The sequence below is a fragment of the Lampris incognitus genome, chromosome 5 (genome assembly GCF_029633865.1).
Source record: "Lampris incognitus isolate fLamInc1 chromosome 5, fLamInc1.hap2, whole genome shotgun sequence".
In the NCBI taxonomy this organism is placed as follows: domain Eukaryota; kingdom Metazoa; phylum Chordata; class Actinopteri; order Lampriformes; family Lampridae; genus Lampris; species Lampris incognitus.
This window is the reverse complement of record NC_079215.1, coordinates 26,053,442-26,072,190: the sequence shown is the minus strand read 5'-3', so window position 1 is coordinate 26,072,190 and position 18,749 is coordinate 26,053,442. Positions and strand designations below refer to the sequence as shown.

The following is an 18,749-nucleotide window of genomic DNA, read 5'->3' as shown; positions in this document are numbered from 1 at the left end:
GTTCAAAAGCTTAATCCACTAATTGTGAATACCCACCCTCTAATCCCCCTGTTAATAATGAAATGTAAAAATGAATGTTTTCAATGAAAAGGAAAACACACAGTCTGGGCAACCAAATTCAATTTTACTGTACCATGGAATTACGAGCTTTCAAAAGAATTTGTAGAGCTTTGATTATTATTTTGTCAATGTGTCTTTGTCATGAATTCGTGCAAGAGCACCGGCTTGGTCAGGCATCCCTACAAACCCAATTGGCCGTGTCTGCGGGTGGGAAGCTGGATGTGGGTATGTGTCCTGGTCGATGCACTAACGCCCCCTCTGGTCGGTCGGGGCGCTTGTTCGGGGGGGAGGGGGAACTGGGGGGAGTAGCGTGATTCTCCCATGCGCTATGTCCCGCTAGGGAAACTCCTCACTGTCAGTTGAAAAGAAGCGGCTGGTGACTCCACATGTACCAGAGGAGGCATGTGGTAGTCCGTAGCCCTCCCCGGCTCAGCAGAGGGGGTGGAGTAGAGATCGGAATGGCTTGGAAGAATGGGGTAATTGGCCGGACACAACTGGGGAGAAAAAAAGGGGGGGATTCGTGTAAGAGACGTGTAGCGCTGTTGACAGCCCAGATGGTACACATTCTTTGGTCCTTTGGTGTACACCAGACCACAGTAAATGTGTTGTGACACAGTGACTACAATATTTCATGTTTCAAATTCAGTACGCGTTTTGTCAAAAGACTGCTTTGTATTCCACACTATTTAAAGTTTCGGTGAGTTGAAAGGTGACTCATCATGGGACAAGACTCTTTGTATTTTAATACCACATTCCTTTGTTAAAGAACACAATTACCGTAGTGAAACTAATTGCTAGAAAGTAAACAGCAGCCTAGGGTTGACAAGAAAATGGAGTAAAGGAAGTGAACAAGAAATTTCTTCCCTGTCAACATCAGTCTGTTCTCCTCCAAAGACGTCCTACATTGAAGCCTTGGCAAATGCGTTGCGCGTGTGTACACCTGTAGGATAGCCTTCTGTGTCTGAATAGATATATATTGGTTGTTCCATAAACTCCAGTGTCAACCTTCTTGGGGCAGCATTGGACGTCTAGAGCTTTTTTTACCTGGCAGCTACATTACGTACGCGTTTTGTCAAAAGACTGCTTTGTATTCCACACTGTTTAAAGTTTCGGTGAGTTGAAAGGTGACTCATCATGGGACGAGACTCTTTGTATTTTAATACCACATTCCTTTGTTAAAGAACACAATTACCGTAGTGAAACTAATTGCTAGAAAGTAAACAGCAGCCTAGGGTTGACAAGAAAATGGAGTAAAGGAAGTGAACAAGACATTTCTTCTCTGTCAACATCAGTGTGTTCTCCTCCAAAGACATCCTACATTGAAGCCTTGGCAAATGCATTGCGCGTGTGTACACCTGTAGGATAGCCTTCTGTGTCTGAATAGATATATGTTGGTTGTTCCATAAACTCCAATGTCAACCTTCTTGGGGCCGCATTGGACGTCTAGAGCTTTTTTTTTTACCTGGCAGCTACATTTTTTTTCTTGGATGGTTTAGGCCAATATATTAATATTGGTGTATGATAAAGTATATTGATATATAATATATGAATGACATGAAGGTTAGGTAGTGGTATGTTTAGGGATAAGCTTAGGTAGAGCTCAAGTTTAGGGTTAAGATTAGGTAGATAGGTACTTAAATTTTAGTTTGTGGTGCTGCACTATACAGATGCATGAGGGTAACTTGTGCATACACACACTGAAGCCATGAGATTTTGCCAAAGCTTCATATAAGACACCTTGGGATTGAGAATGGGCTCGCAGCATGCCTACACCTCACTACCCAACCCACTAATTGAACATTTCTGGGGGAAATGCTTAGCGTTATAGAAGAGCTGATATTTTAAAATCTCATTGACACTAACCCTTCCACACCCACACAACTCTCTCTCTGCTTCTAGTTTTGTGTTTCTTCAGCTTTATCACTCTCCGTTCTTTGGGAATGAGGCCAACAAACCCCTGCTGCTGCCCAAAACCCAGGTCAGTCAGTTGCCCCACTCAACCTACTAGGATATGGACTCTGTGTTTTGCGTGTACTGTATGTATGTAACCTGTGTCCGCTGGGGGCAGGTGATTGAGCGTGCTGTGAAGGTACTCGACCAGATGCCACCTTATGATACCCATAAGATTGGAGTGGTGTTCGTCGGAGCTGGACAGGTGAGAGAGCACAAAAGTGCAAAGGCACACACAAAATTTCAAAAGCATCTCTGACCGCTTTCTTTCTCCATGACATTCTGACCTTCGCAGAGGTGAGCCCAAGTTTGGACAAATGTCTGTGTGTTTTCATGCAAGTTAAAAATGTGATTTTAATCAGATTAAAGGGTAATTCCCACATTTTTAAACCTGGGCCCTATTTTCCCATCATTTGGAGTCTAAATGACTAATGCGGAAAACATTTTTTGGAATTGGTCCAGTATTGAGCTAGAACTCTTCAGTCAGCACTTGCGAAATGGGCTGCAATGTAATCCTTGGGGGCAATTGCGTCCGTCAAAGTACATCCACTGAAAGTGCTTGGTTTTGCCACTGACATGCTCAAATTGTTATACAACATCATGGAAAGGATCTCTTAAGAGATAGACCTTTTTCTTTACATTTCGATTCTTCCGGTCTCTGTTTTAACATCCCTTTTACTACTGCTACTATTTTCGTGCGGGGGTGTGGTTTCGGATGTTTACAAAAGAAGGCACGCTGAGTCTTAACAGAGCTGACCATTCATTTGAGGTAGCATAGCCTGAGAGGAACCGATTGCAATAATTTATTTCCAAAGTCAATGCTGAATATTTAGCTGATTTCGACAATGGATGAGGCATTTAAATTTGATGGCTGCCTGTATTTATTTGAACCAGAGTATATGGATGAAGAGTGCCAAGAAATTGAAGAGAGGATGAGGAGAGAGACAGAGGGGCAACAGGCAGAGGTGTGTGAACCAGCTTCTTTGGCTGGCACTAGTCAATGACCGAAACTGGTGATCGGTCGCCGGTTTCATATGTGATCGGCGACCACCGGTTTCATATGCATTCGTTTTCGAGTTTCATAAACCGATCGCCATCATTACACATCAGGACGTGATCCCAGAAAACTGACTCAGTTCATCTGAACACAAAGTTTAGTAGAGGAAATGTTTCATCACTGATGTAAGTGACTTCATCAGTCTCAACGGACTGTAGGCTAATCCCAAACTTATAAACAGCACAGTTGCATAACATCCATGAAGTCACTTTGACCGATCACTGGTGAAACCGGCAGTCCCGATCACATATGAAACTGGCAATCGATCGCCGGTTTCGGTCGATGACTAGTGCCAGCCAGAGAAGCTGGTTCTTCAATTTCTTGGCACTCTTCATCCCTATACTCTGGCTCGAATAAATACAGGCGGCCATCAAATTTAAATGCCTCATCCACATTGTCGAAATCAGCTAAATATTCAGCCATGACTTTGGAAATAAATTATTGTAATCAGTTCTTTTGTGTCTCAGGCTATGCTACCTCAAATGAATGATCAGCTCTGATAAGACTCAGCATGACTTCTTCTGCAAACATCGAAAACCACGCCCCTGCATGCAAATAGTAGCAATAGTAAAAGGGATGTTACAACATAGACAGAAAGAAGGGAAACGTAAAGAAAAAGGTCTATCTCTGTACGGATCCGTCAGACACTTACAATAACAATCAGAGCCTGGTAGTGGCAAAAACAAGCCCTTTTAGTGGACGTACTTTTGACAGGCGCAATTGCCCCCAAGGATTACATTGTAGCCCATTTCACGGCGGCCAGCTGAAGCGTTCTCACTCAATAATGGACCAATTCCAACAATTTTTGTCCCCATTTAGACCTCAAATGATGGAAAAAATATGGCCTAGGTTTAAAAATATCAGAATTACCCATTAAGGCAATAATTTTAATGTTGCAACTGCCATGTAAACAACTTAATTGAACAATCTTAATCAAATTAAGGTCTAAATAGACACAAGCATAATGCGATTAACAGAGCTAGATTTTTTGTCAATTATTGAATTTACTGTGTTTGTATACACTTTAATTGGAGTTCTTTTGGAGAACTGATTGCATATGTACCAAAAAGTTAGGATTCCCATTGCTGGCATTTGACCTGGAAACAACAGTAAAAGGACAAAATGGCAAGTGGCAGTAAATAGCCACGTTTCTGCAGTGAGACTGAAATGTTGTTCTAGGTCAATAAAATGAAGGAGCTTCCTAAAGTTTTTGGACAGGCGAAAATAATAAATTTTCGGAATAGTCTCGTAAACATTGTTGGAAGCGCGGTCGCACGCAATGCAACTTCCATTCCATAATTCAGCTATCCAACGAGTCTTATAAACTCTGAAGAGATTGCATCATTCCAGACCCATGCAGGCACTATTCGAGCTATTAACCTTATTTTGATTATTCACCTAAATCAGATTATTGACTGCTTGCAATCATTGTCTTGTGTATTAATTGTTGGTATTTGTCAAATCATGGCATTTGTCAAATCATGAGTGTGACTGCAAGCAAAAATAAGATATGTGCAAAACACACACACACACTCACTAACATCTAGTATAGTCAGTAAGTTTTATCGGTGAATGTTGCCATCATTGGAACCACTAAATGACTGTCCATCTTCAACCCCCTACCCCCATCACCAGGTGAACAATGAGGTGGCCATACTTTCCAATGAATATGGCTCCAACAGATACGCTGCCTTCTTGACAGGCCTCGGAAAATTAATCCACTTAAAAGATTGTGACCCTGACCAGATCTTTCTTGGCGGACTAGACCAGTACGGGGATGATGGAGAATTCACCTACTGCTGGCACGATGACATCATGCAGGGTAGTGTGTATGCGTGTGTGTGTGTGTGTGTGTGTGTGTGTGTGTGTGTGTGTGTGTGTGTGTGTGTGTGTGTGTGTGTGTGTCTCTCTCTCTCTCTCTCTCTCTCTCTCTCTCTCTCCCTCTCTTTATTTGTACAAAATGTTTTTGTATTGTGATATCTTCCAAGAATTTATGCTGTATAAACTTTACATTGTTGGTTGTAATGTATATAAATGTGTTTTCAGCTATTTTCCACATAGCTACATTGATGCCGAACAGGGAGAGCGACAGGGGCTGCTGTAACAAAAAACGCCACATCGGCAATGATTTTGTTATGGTTGTATACAACGACTCTGGAGAAGAGTACAAGTTGGGCACCATAAAGGTACATATGGGTATACACGCACGCACACACACACAAACCTGATACATAAAAAAGGCAGTAAACATGGTATCTTGACAGCTTTCAAAATACACACACTGGTGAGAGGATTAATTTTGCCAAGCTTTATGAAAATGTGATGGCATGTAAATACACAAAAGGTATGAAGCACCAACTCAGGCTTTGTGATTTTGACAGATGCTGTACATGGTGAGATACAGTACAGATCAAAACTCTGTAAGCGGCGAAATGCTTTATTCACCCATAGTTTAATCCAAAACTGCCAGTGTCTCAGGTGCTAGTTGTGAAGGATGTCTTTATGCATGCTCAATAATCCAGGTAAGAAAATCAAAGAAAGTTCAATCAGTTCATCTATAACGTTTATTGAGAGAAATGTTTCATCACTCATCTAAGTGACCTCTTCAGTCTAAACTGACTGCAGGTATCCCCACCCTTACAAACAATACAGTTGCATAACAACCGAAACCAAGGGTTATAAGGGTGGGGATACCTGCAGTCAGTTTAGACTGAAAAGGTCACTTAGATGAGTGATGAAGCGTTTCTGTCAATAAACGTGTCCAGATGAACTGATTCAACCTTCTTTGAGTTGTGAAGGGTGAACACATGGACAGTCCCCATTGCAAAGGGCAAACAAGCACTCATTGACTACATTTACATGATGTTAGAAAAAGATGTTAGAAAAAGTCGATTTTTTTGTACTAGTCTGACCAAAACTGGATTGTTAAAATACATGTAAATATGTTAGTCTGACTGAAATCGTACTAAACCGAATTTCTCAAAGTCAGACTAACACACCTAGATAATGCGGTTTGGGATCGATTTACTCAGGCATGTATATGCTTCAATCGGCCCCGAACTGGCCTAGGCATTCTGCGCATGATCCATAGTTTCCATGGTGGTCTTTCATCCAACAGTAACCAGCTGAAAGGGGTCATATCGCCACTTCCATCAATAAATCGATTCTCCCCCGGTTCTTGTATACTGGGACAACGACAATAGTCCAATTACATGGCCTAATCGAGCTATAACCATAGCTCAACTTAACTGTGCATGTAAACGCACTGAGTGTCTTTCATTTCTTTCCCTGACAGGGTCAGTTTAACTTTGTTGAAGTTGTAATTAAACCCCTGGACTATGAATGTAACCTTGTCACCCTCCAGTGCCGCAGAGGTAAGACGACATGACATTTATGTTACATTTTCTCGTTTTACAAGGTGCTTTTATCCAAAGTGACGTACAATACAAGAGAGTTAACAATTAGCAGTTAGAGTCGAGTGTTACTAACAGGCATGAGAGAGGTTGTTTAGACCTGGCATTAGCATATGTCATGGAAAAATGCATCATTGTCTTGACATTTTGTGACCAGGTCAACAGGAAGGACTCTATACATTATCAAATAACAAAGCTTCAGCAGTGGGGAAGTGAGCAGACAATCGCAAGTAACCACTGCAAATGGTTACCGAACAGTCGACTGCTGAAAGCAGAAGTTTAAACTCAGTGCAAAAGTACAGTGGAAAGGGCAACTTCTTAGAAAAGGTTACAGAATTGGATAAAATGGCAAGTGGGTTGAATGTATAAATAGAGACTGAGAGAAGGGGAAGTCGCTCTCAGTCTGAGACATGCACTGTTGAAGGTTGACAGCCCACTTGCAAGTGTAAGAATAAACCAAGAAAGATGCTGTCTTGTTTGCGAGTATTTTATTATAAAAATTTCCAGTACACATGCATCTTGGGTGATCTGATCACAAGTGGACAGCTCCAAGTATATGTGTGAATGCACCCAATGCATCCTAGGCCTATATTTGGAGGTGGCCTGGGATGCATTTGTCCACATTGCATTTGAAGCGTAAACGCACATGTGTCCCAGGCCACTTTGAAGGACCGCCTAGTCAACTGATGTCCTCTATGTCAGTTGACTAGGCGGTCACCAAAGCCTCCTCTGGGTTTAGTTTTTTGTTCTTTACCTTGTCTGTAATTTCTGACACACATCACACCCATAACTGTGGAAGAGTCCCCACCCACTTGCACATTCAAGTTTTTTTTTAATATTGTAACGTGCATGGATAAGTAGACACGTTGGTCCTTGACTAACGGGTCGGACCCTTTAGTCAACTGGTTAACGTTGTCGCTTGCGGTGCAGGAGATACGGTAAACACGTTGGTCCTTGACTAACGGGTCGGACCCTTTAGTCGACTGGTTAACGTTGACGCTTGCGGTGCAGGAGATACGGGTTCGCGTCCCGGCTGTGGCGACGGTATCTCGGACTGCCCCCCGAATTCGCTACAATATATATATATATATATATACACTACCGTTCAAAAGTTTGGGATCACCCAAACAATTTTGTGTTTTCCATGAAAAGTCACACTTATTCACCACCATATGTTGTGAAATGAATAGAAAATAGAGTCAAGACATTGACAAGGTTAGAAATAATGATTTGTATTTGAAATAAGATTTTTTTTACATCAAACTTTGCTTTCGTCAAAGAATCCTCCATTTGCAGCAATTACAGCATTGCAGACCTTTGGCATTCTAGCTGTTAATTTGTTGAGGTAATCTGGAGAAATTGCACCCCACGCTTCCAGAAGCAGCTCCCACAAGTTGGATTGGTTGGATGGGCACTTCTTTGAGCAGATTGAGTTTCTGGAGCATCACATTTGTGGGGTCAATTAAACGCTCAAAATGGCCAGAAAAAGAGAACTTTCATCTGAAACTCGACAGTCTATTCTTGTTCTTAGAAATGAAGGCTATTCCATGCGAGAAATTGCTAAGAAATTGAAGATTTCCTACACCGGTGTGTACTACTCCCTTCAGAGGACAGCACAAACAGGCTCTAACCAGAGTAGAAAAAGAAGTGGGAGGCCGCGTTGCACAACTGAGCAAGAAGATAAGTACATTAGAGTCTCTAGTTTGAGAAACAGACGCCTCACAGGTCCCCAACTGGCATCTTCATTAAATAGTACCTGTTAGAGCCTGTTTGTGCTGTCCTCTGAAGGGAGTAGTACACACCGGTGTAGGAAATCTTCAATTTCTTAGCAATTTCTCGCTTGGAATAGCCTTCATTTCTAAGAACAAGAATAGACTGTCGAGTTTCAGATGAAAGTTCTCTTTTTCTGGCCATTTTGAGCGTTTAATTGACCCCACAAATGTGATGCTCCAGAAACTCAATCTGCTCAAAGAAGTGCCCATCCAACCAATCCAACTTGTGGGAGCTGCTTCTGGAAGCGTGGGGTGCAATTTCTCCAGATTACCTCAACAAATTAACAGCTAGAATGCCAAAGGTCAGCAATGCTGTAATTGCTGCAAATGGAGGATTCTTTGACGAAAGCAAAGGTTGATGTAAAAAAAATCTTATTTCAAAAACAAATCATTATTTCTAACCTTGTCAATGTCTTGACTCTATTTTCTATTCATTTCACAACATATGGTGGTGAATAAGTGTGACTTTTCATGGAAAACACGAAATTGTTTGGGTGATCCCAAACTTTTGAACGGTAGTGTATATATTTATTTTTTTTTATTGGTGAAAAACAAGCAAATAATAAATACAATACTGGGATTACAGGTCACAATTTTTCATATTTTATTTTCCTCACACACCCTTCCACCCCACACAACCCCTGCACCTCAACAAAAACACGCAATACAAAGAGAAAAAATATATATATAAAAAGGGGAACACACCGATAACCATTGTCTCCCCCTAATAGCTAACATCAAAAACAACCACAAGAACAGCAATAATAATAATAATAAATGAGTGAATTAAATAAGCAAAGAAAGTACAAAATACTTGTACATACATAAAAACATACATAACATAAAAAAGAGAAAAAAAGAAAAAAAGGTATGGACAATTGGTAATACACCAAATCAACATCTCAGTCTGCCATCAAATACCGCTTGCACCCCACCAGGCCACAGTCCAAGATGTATGTACCCGCACATTGTTATACTTGCACATACGTATATGCCTACCAACATAAAAACATGCCCAGTGTACCTATATACACACTATATGTATATGCGTGCACACGTATATCCCAGAACAGTACACAGTTCCCATCCATCCATCCGTTATCCAAACCGCTTAGCCTGCTCTCAGGGTTGCGGGGATGCTGGCACCTATTTCAGCAGTCACTGGGCGGCAGGTGGGGAGAAACCCTGGCCAGGCTGCCAGGCCATCTAAACCAAATCATACATCCACTGCTGTAGTCCAGTCTGATAGAGCGCATTGTTTTGAAGTGAGAGATAAGAGGCTGCCAGTGTTTATAAAAAAATTCAGCTGAGCAAACAATCTTTTCCAATTTCAGAAATGACATTAAGTCCCGTAGCCAGGACGTGTTTGAGGGGGATGAGCGATTTTCCATAGGTGGAGAATATGACGATGCGCAATTAAAGAGGCAAAGGAGATTACAGGGACACCAAAGATAGCAACTTGAGGCGATGGGTCCAGATTTAGTTCCAAAATCTCTGATATAAAGTCAAAAAAAGACCTTCAGTATTCTGTCAAACTCGGGCATGACCAGAACATATGAATCAAGTCTGCTGGTGCTAGAGAGCATCTGTCACAAATATCAGAGCGGTTTGGGTAAATCTTCAATAATCTTGCTTTGCATCATCTGGGTAGCGTGGCGGTCTATTCCAATGCCTACCAACATGGGGATCTCTGGTTCGAATCCCCGTGTTACCTCCGGCTTGATCGGGTGTCCCTACAGACACAATTGGCCATGTCTGTGGGTGGGAAGCTAGATGTGGGTATGTGTCCTGGTCACTGCACTAGTGTCTCCTCTGGTCGGTCGGGGCGCCTGTTCGGGGGGGGGGGACTGGGGGGAATAGCATGTATCGGAGGAGGCATGTGGTAGTCTGCAGCCCTCCCTGGATTGGCAGAGGGGGTGTAGCAGTGACCAGGAAGGCTTGGAAGAGTGGGGTAATTGGCCAAGTACAATTGGGGAGAAAAAGGAGGGAAAAATCCCCCCCCTCCCCAAAAAAAAAATCTTGCTTTGCTAAAATGTATCCTGTGAAGGACTTTGAATTGAATGAGACTCAGTAAGCCTCGCACAAGAGGAGGATGAGTGTATTGCACGTATTGCAGTGTCCCACTAATCATCGGACAGAGTGATACCCATTTCAGTCTCCCAGCCTGTCTTGAGCTTATGCAGAGCAGGGGGAGTCGCTGCTGATAAGATTGTATATAAAAGAAATATGGCCTATTGACAAGTCAGTAACTGCAAGAAGATGGTCAATACCCAAGGCTGGCAGAGCCTGCGGAAATGCTGGGGTGCTGGATTTGGCAAAGTTGTGAATTTGAAAATACCTAAACAGATCAGAATGTTCAAGTTTGAATGTGGAACGTAACTGTGCAAAGCTAGCAAACAGGCCATCAACAAAAGGTCACCCAGGCAGGATAGGCCTTGTCTGCACCAGACGGCAAATCTCAAATCAATCTTGGGTGGTTGAAAGAGTTGATTGTTGCAGATAGGTGTAGCTAGGCAGAGAAGTCCAGCTGAACTGTTGCCTAATTTGTTGCCAGATTTTCAAAGTGGTAATTACTATGGGGTTAGAGGAGTGCTGTGTAGGCTTAAATGGAAGACTGCGACACACCAGTGCTTTTAGGGATGAAGAATGACAAGAGTTAGCTTCTAATTGAATCCAGTTATCATCAGTGTCTGAGATCCAGAGTGCAATTTTATGCATGTTAGCGGCCCAGTAATATAATTGAAAATTTGGTATACCCAGTCCCCCCCTGTAACCTACCCCTCTCTAGCAGAGATTTATGAATTCTTGGTATTTTACCCCCATATAAAATTTGAAACTACTGAATCCAGGTGATGAAAGAAGTGTTTAGGTAAAAAATAAGTAGGCATTGAAATAAGTATCTGGGGCAAACAATTGGAGCCTGATGCTCCTAATTCACTTAGTTAATTTTCTTCATCGGATTATTGTCTCGACATTCATTTGCTGCGTCCATGCCATCCCACAATATACTATTTCTTAAATGCATTATATCTGGTCAGGGGTCTGAAGGTTTTCAGACAGAGCTACATTATCATCATCATAATAACATTTATTTACACAACACTTTTTAAAAACCTGTTTTTCTTCACAACAAAGTGGAATGGAAATAAAAGAAAAGAAGAGCAGTTGGGATATGGGATGATTTATTTTATTTCTTTGGGAGCACTTCAAATTTTGTATGACAACATGATTTGGTAGAATAATTAACAGTAATGATTTACAGATGTGAAATGCGTCATACTAATTGACGGTGCATTAAAATGAGGATCAAGTGAGCAAGGATGTCTCATTTTGTTAAATGCCTGTTGCTTTGATGCCTCTCTCCTCACATTTCTGTACGTGTTTATTCATGTGATTGTGACACTTGCCACAAGGAGGGTCCAAGATGAAGGCAGACACGGTTTAGGTGATTAACACAAGATTTATTTGATAATGTCTTTCATTCGTTCACTCTCACGGGCCGGTGCACTCCCTCTCTCCGCTTGCAGCTGAGGCTAAACCACACACCCCTACCACAGTGATGTGGGTGTTTATTTGCATATAGAGCGGGGAAGTGAGATCTGATTACAAGTGGTCACTCAAGATGCATGTGGAGACGCATTTTAATGCCAGGTTAACTGACATATAGAGCACTACATGGTAACCATATCATAGCCAACAGCATATTTGTCATCTGTGTTTAGTGTAAGTATGCCATAAATCATCGAGAGGAAATGATGGGTGAATCAAGTTAAAAGTAATCATAGCCATCAGCATGTATATAATGTCAGGTGTACACAGTAGAAGGGTGTAAGTAATGGCGCAATAGCAGTCATAAATAACGAATAGCAAGCAGTTCATATCAACTGCAAAATACCTCAAATCAGTTTAAAAGTCATGCTTAGAGACCATTCATAAATTAAGGTAAGCCTGGAAAAGGATTTCGCTTAAGCTGCTAGCAAAACTATGTATGTTTAGACTGTTTATAAATGATGATGCCGGCACACTTTTTTGTTGGGCTGTTGTTATGCCTTTGTGGAGTTGCTTGGGTGTGTTCACTGTGAAACAGGCATTAAATCGATTCTTGGTCACTTTAATGATGAGGCTAATCATTATTATCTGTCACCCAGTAATAGCAGGTATTGAAATTCTTTGTTTTCTCCCAAGTTTTGCTCTTTGTTCCTCCCTTCACTTTCATTATCTCTGTCTCCCTCTCTCTCTCTCTCTCTCTCTCTCTCTCTCTCTCTCTCTCTCTCTCTCTCTCTCTCTCTCTCTCTCTCTCTCTCTCTCTCTCTCTTGCTCTCTCTCTCGCTGTCTGTCAGACCTTGAGGGATTGGTGGACACAACGGTGGCAAAAATTGTCTCTGACCGTAACCTGCCATTACTGGTGAGACAGATGGCCCTGCACGCAAATGTAAGTGTCCACCTTAAAACTCTTGAGTTTATACAAACTCACGCACAGACACACATACCTCACTCCCCAGTCTTCCTCTTTCTCCAGATGGCATCTTTGGTGCATCAGTACAGGGCCAACCCCTCTGATGCTTATGCTTCCAAGTGGCTGGCAAGGTTACGACACATCAAAAGGATCAGGACCCGGGTAGGTAACCCCACCCCCACCCCCCAAAACTCATCCTGAACCATCGCTGACAAAGATTACACACAGATGCATATATGCGTATATACTAGGTACATATGTCTCGTCTCGTATGTGTCCAAATGGCTTGCATTATCATGACAAGATAAAGGCCCAAGTAGGCCACCATCTGCAAACCCTGCACAAGTATAGACACATGCAGGCAATAACACCTACATACCTACAGTGGCTTGCAAAAGTATTCATACCCCTTGAACTTTTCCACATTTTGTCACGTTACGACCACAAACATGAATATATTTTATTGGAATTTTATGCGAAAGACCAACACAAAGTGGCACACAATTGTGAAGTACAAAGAAAATTATACATGATTTTAAAAATTTTTTACAAATAAAAAACTGAAAAGTGCGGCGTGCAAAAGTATTCACCCCCCTTTTCTCTGAGTGCAACCAATTGCCTTCAGAAGTTGCCTGATGATTGCTGAATGATCGAATGCTGACCTAATGACTAAATAGAGTCAACCTGTGTGTAATCTAATCTCAGTACAAATACAGTTGTTCTGTGACGGCCTCAGAGGTTTGTTAAGAGAACATTGGGGAGCAAACAGCATCATGAAGTCCAAGGAACACACCAGACAGGTCAGGGATAAAGTTGTGGAGAAGTTTAAAGCAGGGTTAGGCTATAAAAAGATTTCCCAAGCTTTGAACATCTCACGGAGCACTGTTCAATCCATCATCCGGAAATGGAAAGAGTATGGCACAACTGCAAACCTACCAAGACACGGCCGTCCACCTAAACTTACAGGCCGAACAAGGAGAGCACTGATTAGAGATGCAGCCAAGAGGCCCATGGTGACTCTGGACGAACTGCAGAGATCCACAGCTCAGGTGGGGGAATCTGTCCACAGGACAACTATTGGTCGTGCACTGCACAAATCTGGCCTTTATGGAAGAGTGGCAAGAAGAAAGCCATTGTTAAAAGAAAACCATAAGAAGTCCCGTTTGCAGTTTGCAAGAAGCCATCTGGGGGACACAGCAAACATGTGGAAGAAGGTGCTCTGGTCAGATGAGACCAAAATTAAAGTTTTTGGCCTAAATGCAAAAGGCTATGTGTGGCGGAAAACTAACACTGCACATCACTCTGAACACACCATCCCCACTGTCAAACATGGTGGTGGCAGCATCATGCTCTGGGGGTGCTTCTCTTCAGCAGGGACAGGGAAGATGGTCAGAGTTGATGGGAAGATGGATGGAGCCAAATACAGGGCAATCTTGGAAGAAAACCTGTTGGAGTCTGCAAAAGACTTGAGACTGGGGTGGAGGTTCATCTTCCAGCAGGACAACGACCCTAAACATAAAGCCAGGGCTACAATGGAATGGTTTAAAACAAACATATTCATGTGTTAGAATAGCCTGGAGAGGTGGAGGTATGCACTGGAGAAAAGAGGAATGAAAGTCAGTAGGAGCAAGAAGGAATACCTATGCGTGAATGAGAGAGAGGACAGTGGAATGGTCAGGATGCAAGGAGTGGAGGTGACAAAGGCATTTGAGTTTAAATACTTGGGGTCAACTGTCCAAAGTAACGGGGAGTGCAGTAGAGAGGTGAAAAAGAGAGTGCAGGCAGGTTGGAGTGGGTGGAGAAGTGTGTCAGGAGTGATTTGCGACAGAAGGGTATCAGCAAGAGTTAAAGGGAAAGTTTACAAGATGGTTGTGAGACCAGCTATGTTATATGGTTTGGAGACAGTGGCACTGACGAAAAGACAGGAGGCGGAGCTGGAGGTGGCAGAGTTGAAGATGCTAAGATTTTCACTGGGAGTAACGAAGAAGGACAGGATTAGGAATGATTACATTAGAGGGACCGCTCAGGTTGGACGGTTTGGGGACAAAGCAAGAGAGGCAAGATTGAGATGGCTTGGACATGTGTGGAGGAGAGATGCTGAGTATATTGGGAGAAGGATGCTGAATATGGAGCTGCCAGGGAAGAGGAGAAGAGGAAGGCCAAAGAGGAGGTTTATGGATGTGGTGAGGGAAGACATGCAGGTGGCTGGTGTGACAGAGGAAGACGCAGAAGACAGGAAGAAATGGAAACGGATGATCCGCTGTGGCGACCCCTAACGGGAGCAGCCGAAAGTAGTAGTAGATATTCATGTGTTAGAATGGCCCAGTCAAAGTCCAGACCTAAATCCAATCGAGAATCTGCGGCAAGATCTGAAAACTGCCATTCACAAACGCTCTCCATCTAATCTGACTGAGCTTGAGCTGTTTTGCAAAGAAGAATGGGCAAAAATTTCAGTCTAGATGTGCAAAGCTGGTAGAGACATACCCCAAAAGACTTGCAGCTGTAATTGCAGCAAAAGGCGGTTCCACAAAGTATTGACTCAGGGGGGCTGAATACTTTTGCACACTGCACTTTTCAGTTTTTTATTTGTAAAAATTTTTTTAAATCATGTATAATTTTCTTTGTACTTCACAATTTTGTGCCACTTTGTGTTGGTCTTTCACATAAAATTCCAGTAACATATATTTATGTTTGTGGTTGTAACGTGACAAAATGTGGAAAAGTTCAAGGGGTATGAATACTTTTGCAAGCCACTGTATTTCCATCACTCAAATTTTCTGCATATTGAACACTAATGAAAATGCATTGCAATGTGCAAATGTAAAAAAAAAAGCATATATTCACACATGGAATAAAATAGTGTGTGTCTGAGTATGTAGAGGGTGACTCTAACAGTGGTTAATATAAGGGCCAAATGCATGGATGTGTCTATGTGAATGTGCTAACCAGCATTGTGTTCTACCAAGTGGCTCACTGACTGTCTATAACATGTTAAGAGTCAGGCTCCTGAGGGGCTTGGATTCGGGAGGTACCAGCTGATTTGCTTTGTATTGCAATTAGTGCTGTCAAAATCAAAGTTTTATTTTTTCGAATTAAAGTGAAGTAGACAACTTCTCAACTTTTGTCCCCCTAGCATTTCCAAGTGGTATTATTGTTTGCGCTGCTGTCGCAAAGACAACCGGATCGCTTTCCATTTATTGGCAGCCTGGCTACTGTCCAAAGCAAGAAACAACCATAAGAATCTCAATTTGAACTAGAAACCCCGATCTCAGTCCTATGATGAAAGCAGAGTATAACATCCGGTAGTATTAATAAGTAGGCAGGTTGTGTTACTTACTGATCAAGTAGAAATTATGCCAACTGAAAGTCGGTTCGGAACCCTCTCAAGTCCCTGAGCTTTCTCCATCGAGTTAATGCCTATCTGCGGGCTGCTCTTGTTTTATCTCGTCCCTCCCACTTCACCTCCTTTGCCTCCTCCTTCAAATGGGTTCTTTTTCTTTTTCTGGTAGAGCTTTCACAGTTACTTCGGTTGTTCCACATTCTGACATTGCCTAGCCCAGTCCTGGTTGGTTGACGTACTTCCTGTGCCATAAATGGATCTCCTGGTGGCAGACAGAATTGTATAGTGAAAGCGAGGCTTATAGAGAACCAATCTAAACGCTGATGGTGGTATTACAGTGTACAATCAACATTTATTTCACAATGATAAGTTAAAGTAAAAAAGTTGTCTACTTCTACTTTAATTTGAAATATTTAACGCGTTAAAAAAAAAAGAGCAACTAACGCAGCTGCATTTTGTTTTTCCTGTGGCAGCTGTGCAAGGCTGTTTCACAGGCATATTGGGGGATTCAGCTGTGTGCTCTCTCTCCTGCTTGCAGGCACATGGAGAGCTGTCTTTTTCCATACTCTGCTCCTCACGGGACTGTTACAGTGTGTAATATTTGTCTCTGCTTGCTCACGGCAGTAGGATTTATTTGTTCCCATTCCTTACTCATCCCCTCATGGAGAATATCAGAAGTTCTACTATGCTGTTCCATTGGAAGGCACATATGGGGTTCTATGATGTGCCATTATGAACACATAATGAACGTCGTGAATTCCCGACACTTTACAATGTTACAATTTTATTTAGCAGACGCTTTTATCCAAAGCGACATACATCTGAGAGTTAATACAACACAAGCAAGGATCTAGTCAGGAGGTGACGATGCAAGCAAGTGCCAAAAAACTAGGTTAAAGTCCGATAGAATTTTTTTTTTCATTTATTAATTTACCTTTATTTAACCAGGTTAGTCCCACTGAGATTAAAATCTCTTTTACAAGAGAGACCTGGCCAAAAATTGCAGCAGTACACCAGTTTCAGCACACACTCACATGAAGACAACAGAATAGCTCAAAGTGCAAAATAGCAAAAAAAATGAAACAAGATACTAACCTGTTAGTATGGTCAGGACTTCGAGAGGCAGTTCTCGAATTTTAGTGCCAAATAACAACTTTAGAGCCAAACAAACAATAAAAACCAAACACATCTCAAAGGACGAACAGACACGGAGACGCGCGTGCGTCCATCTTTCAAATGGAGTTTGGTAACTCATTCCACCACCGGGGAACTACAGAAAAGAAGAGTCTGGCAAGTGACTTAAGGCCTCATTGTGGTGGAAGTGCCAGGTGCCTTTCATTGGCAGAGCGTAAAGAGCGGAACTGAGTGTAAATCTGAATGAGTAAGTTCAGATAGGCAGGAGCTGTTTTAGTTGCTGTTTTGTAAGTGAACATTAAGGTTTTGAATTTGATGCGGGCAGCAACTGGGAGCCAGTGGAGGGATATGAACAGCAGAGTGACATGTGCTGTTTTGGGTTTGTTGAAGACCAGATGCACTGCTGTATTCTGGATCATTTGCAGAGGTTTAAAAGTGCATGCAGGGAGACCTGCCAGTAAGGAGTTGCAGTAGTCAGTGTGTGATATTACAAGAGCCTGTACCAGGAGTTGTGCTACATGCTCAGACAGGAAGGGTCTAATTTTCCTGATGTTGTACAGGTCAAATTGGCACGACCGAGCAATCGAGGCCATGTGAACCTTAAAGGTTAGTTGGTCTTCAGTCATGACACCCAGGTTTCGGGCAGACTTTGTGGGCATGAGTTGGGTTGATCCCGAGCTGGGTATTGATCTGTTGTTGTAAGGATGGACTGGCTGGGATGAGAAGGATCTCAGTCTTAGATAGGTTAAACTAAAGGTGGCAGTCTTTCATCCATGCAGAGATATCAGCAAGGCATGATGATATCCATGCTGAGACTGTGAGGTCATCTGGCAGGAATGATAGGAAGAACTGGGTATTGTCAGCATAGCAATGGTATGAGAAACTATGGGAGTGGATGATTGCACCAAGTAAGGTGGTATATATTGAGAAGAGAAGGGGACCGAGCACTGACCCACGTGGGTAAGCCAATGGATTTGGGCACTTCTCCTCTCCAAGATACTCTAAAAGATGTCCCTGAGAGGTAGGATATGAACCAGTGGAGGGCAGATCCCGAGATACCAAGCTCAGTGAGTGTGCAGACAAGTATTTGGTGGTTAACACCAAAATAACCAAGGCCGTCATTTTGATGGTTTTGGATTTTCCAAGTTTAATAACTTTGTGGAAAAAAAAGATACAATCTTGCCACTCATGAGTGCTCCTAAAATTGCATATATTTGCATTAAAACGAGTTTTAGATCAATTGCAAAAAAAAAGTTACGATAAGATCTACCTAAAACGACCAGGCTCATAATTTGCATGTGATCGTGCGCGTCATGTCACTATTTATGACGTGTGTTGGTCTTATCATTTCCTTCGCGAAGTTCATTGCTCTGTCCTACATAGTCTAAACTTGATTTTTGATTATTGCCAGCATGTCTGGTTACAACCGCCGTTTCAGACGCACCATGACTACCACCGAGGCATTGCAGTATTTACAGGTGTTGGACAGCAGTGATTTTAAAATGTTTGAAAAATAGTATTAAAGTTGTTAAAATGTTAATTTTGGTGTCAGTAATTTCTTAACAGA

At 42.2% G+C, this 18,749-nt stretch overlaps 1 protein-coding gene and 1 long non-coding RNA gene across 4 annotated transcripts in view; one reads left to right on the top strand and one right to left on the bottom strand.

Moving 5' to 3' along the window:
- tsc2 (TSC complex subunit 2) overlaps positions 1–18,749 on the top strand; it is a 74,089-nt gene that overhangs the window by 49,420 nt on the left and 5,920 nt on the right. For all 3 annotated transcript variants that reach the window (XM_056280208.1, XM_056280209.1, XM_056280207.1), the window contains 7 exons: positions 1,960–2,038; positions 2,129–2,215; positions 4,703–4,889; positions 5,114–5,253; positions 6,363–6,441; positions 12,593–12,684; positions 12,772–12,870. In XM_056280208.1, coding sequence (XP_056136183.1) covers positions 1,960–2,038; positions 2,129–2,215; positions 4,703–4,889; positions 5,114–5,253; positions 6,363–6,441; positions 12,593–12,684; positions 12,772–12,870 — 763 coding nt within the window. The remainder of the gene's footprint in view (positions 1–1,959; positions 2,039–2,128; positions 2,216–4,702; positions 4,890–5,113; positions 5,254–6,362; positions 6,442–12,592; positions 12,685–12,771; positions 12,871–18,749) is intronic.
- LOC130112735 (uncharacterized) lies at positions 12–16,222 on the bottom strand. The gene is made up of 3 exons (XR_008810254.1): positions 16,046–16,222; positions 12,743–12,831; positions 12–554 (listed from the first exon to the last, which is right to left on the bottom strand). It is a non-coding gene; the product is annotated as an uncharacterized LOC130112735 (long non-coding RNA).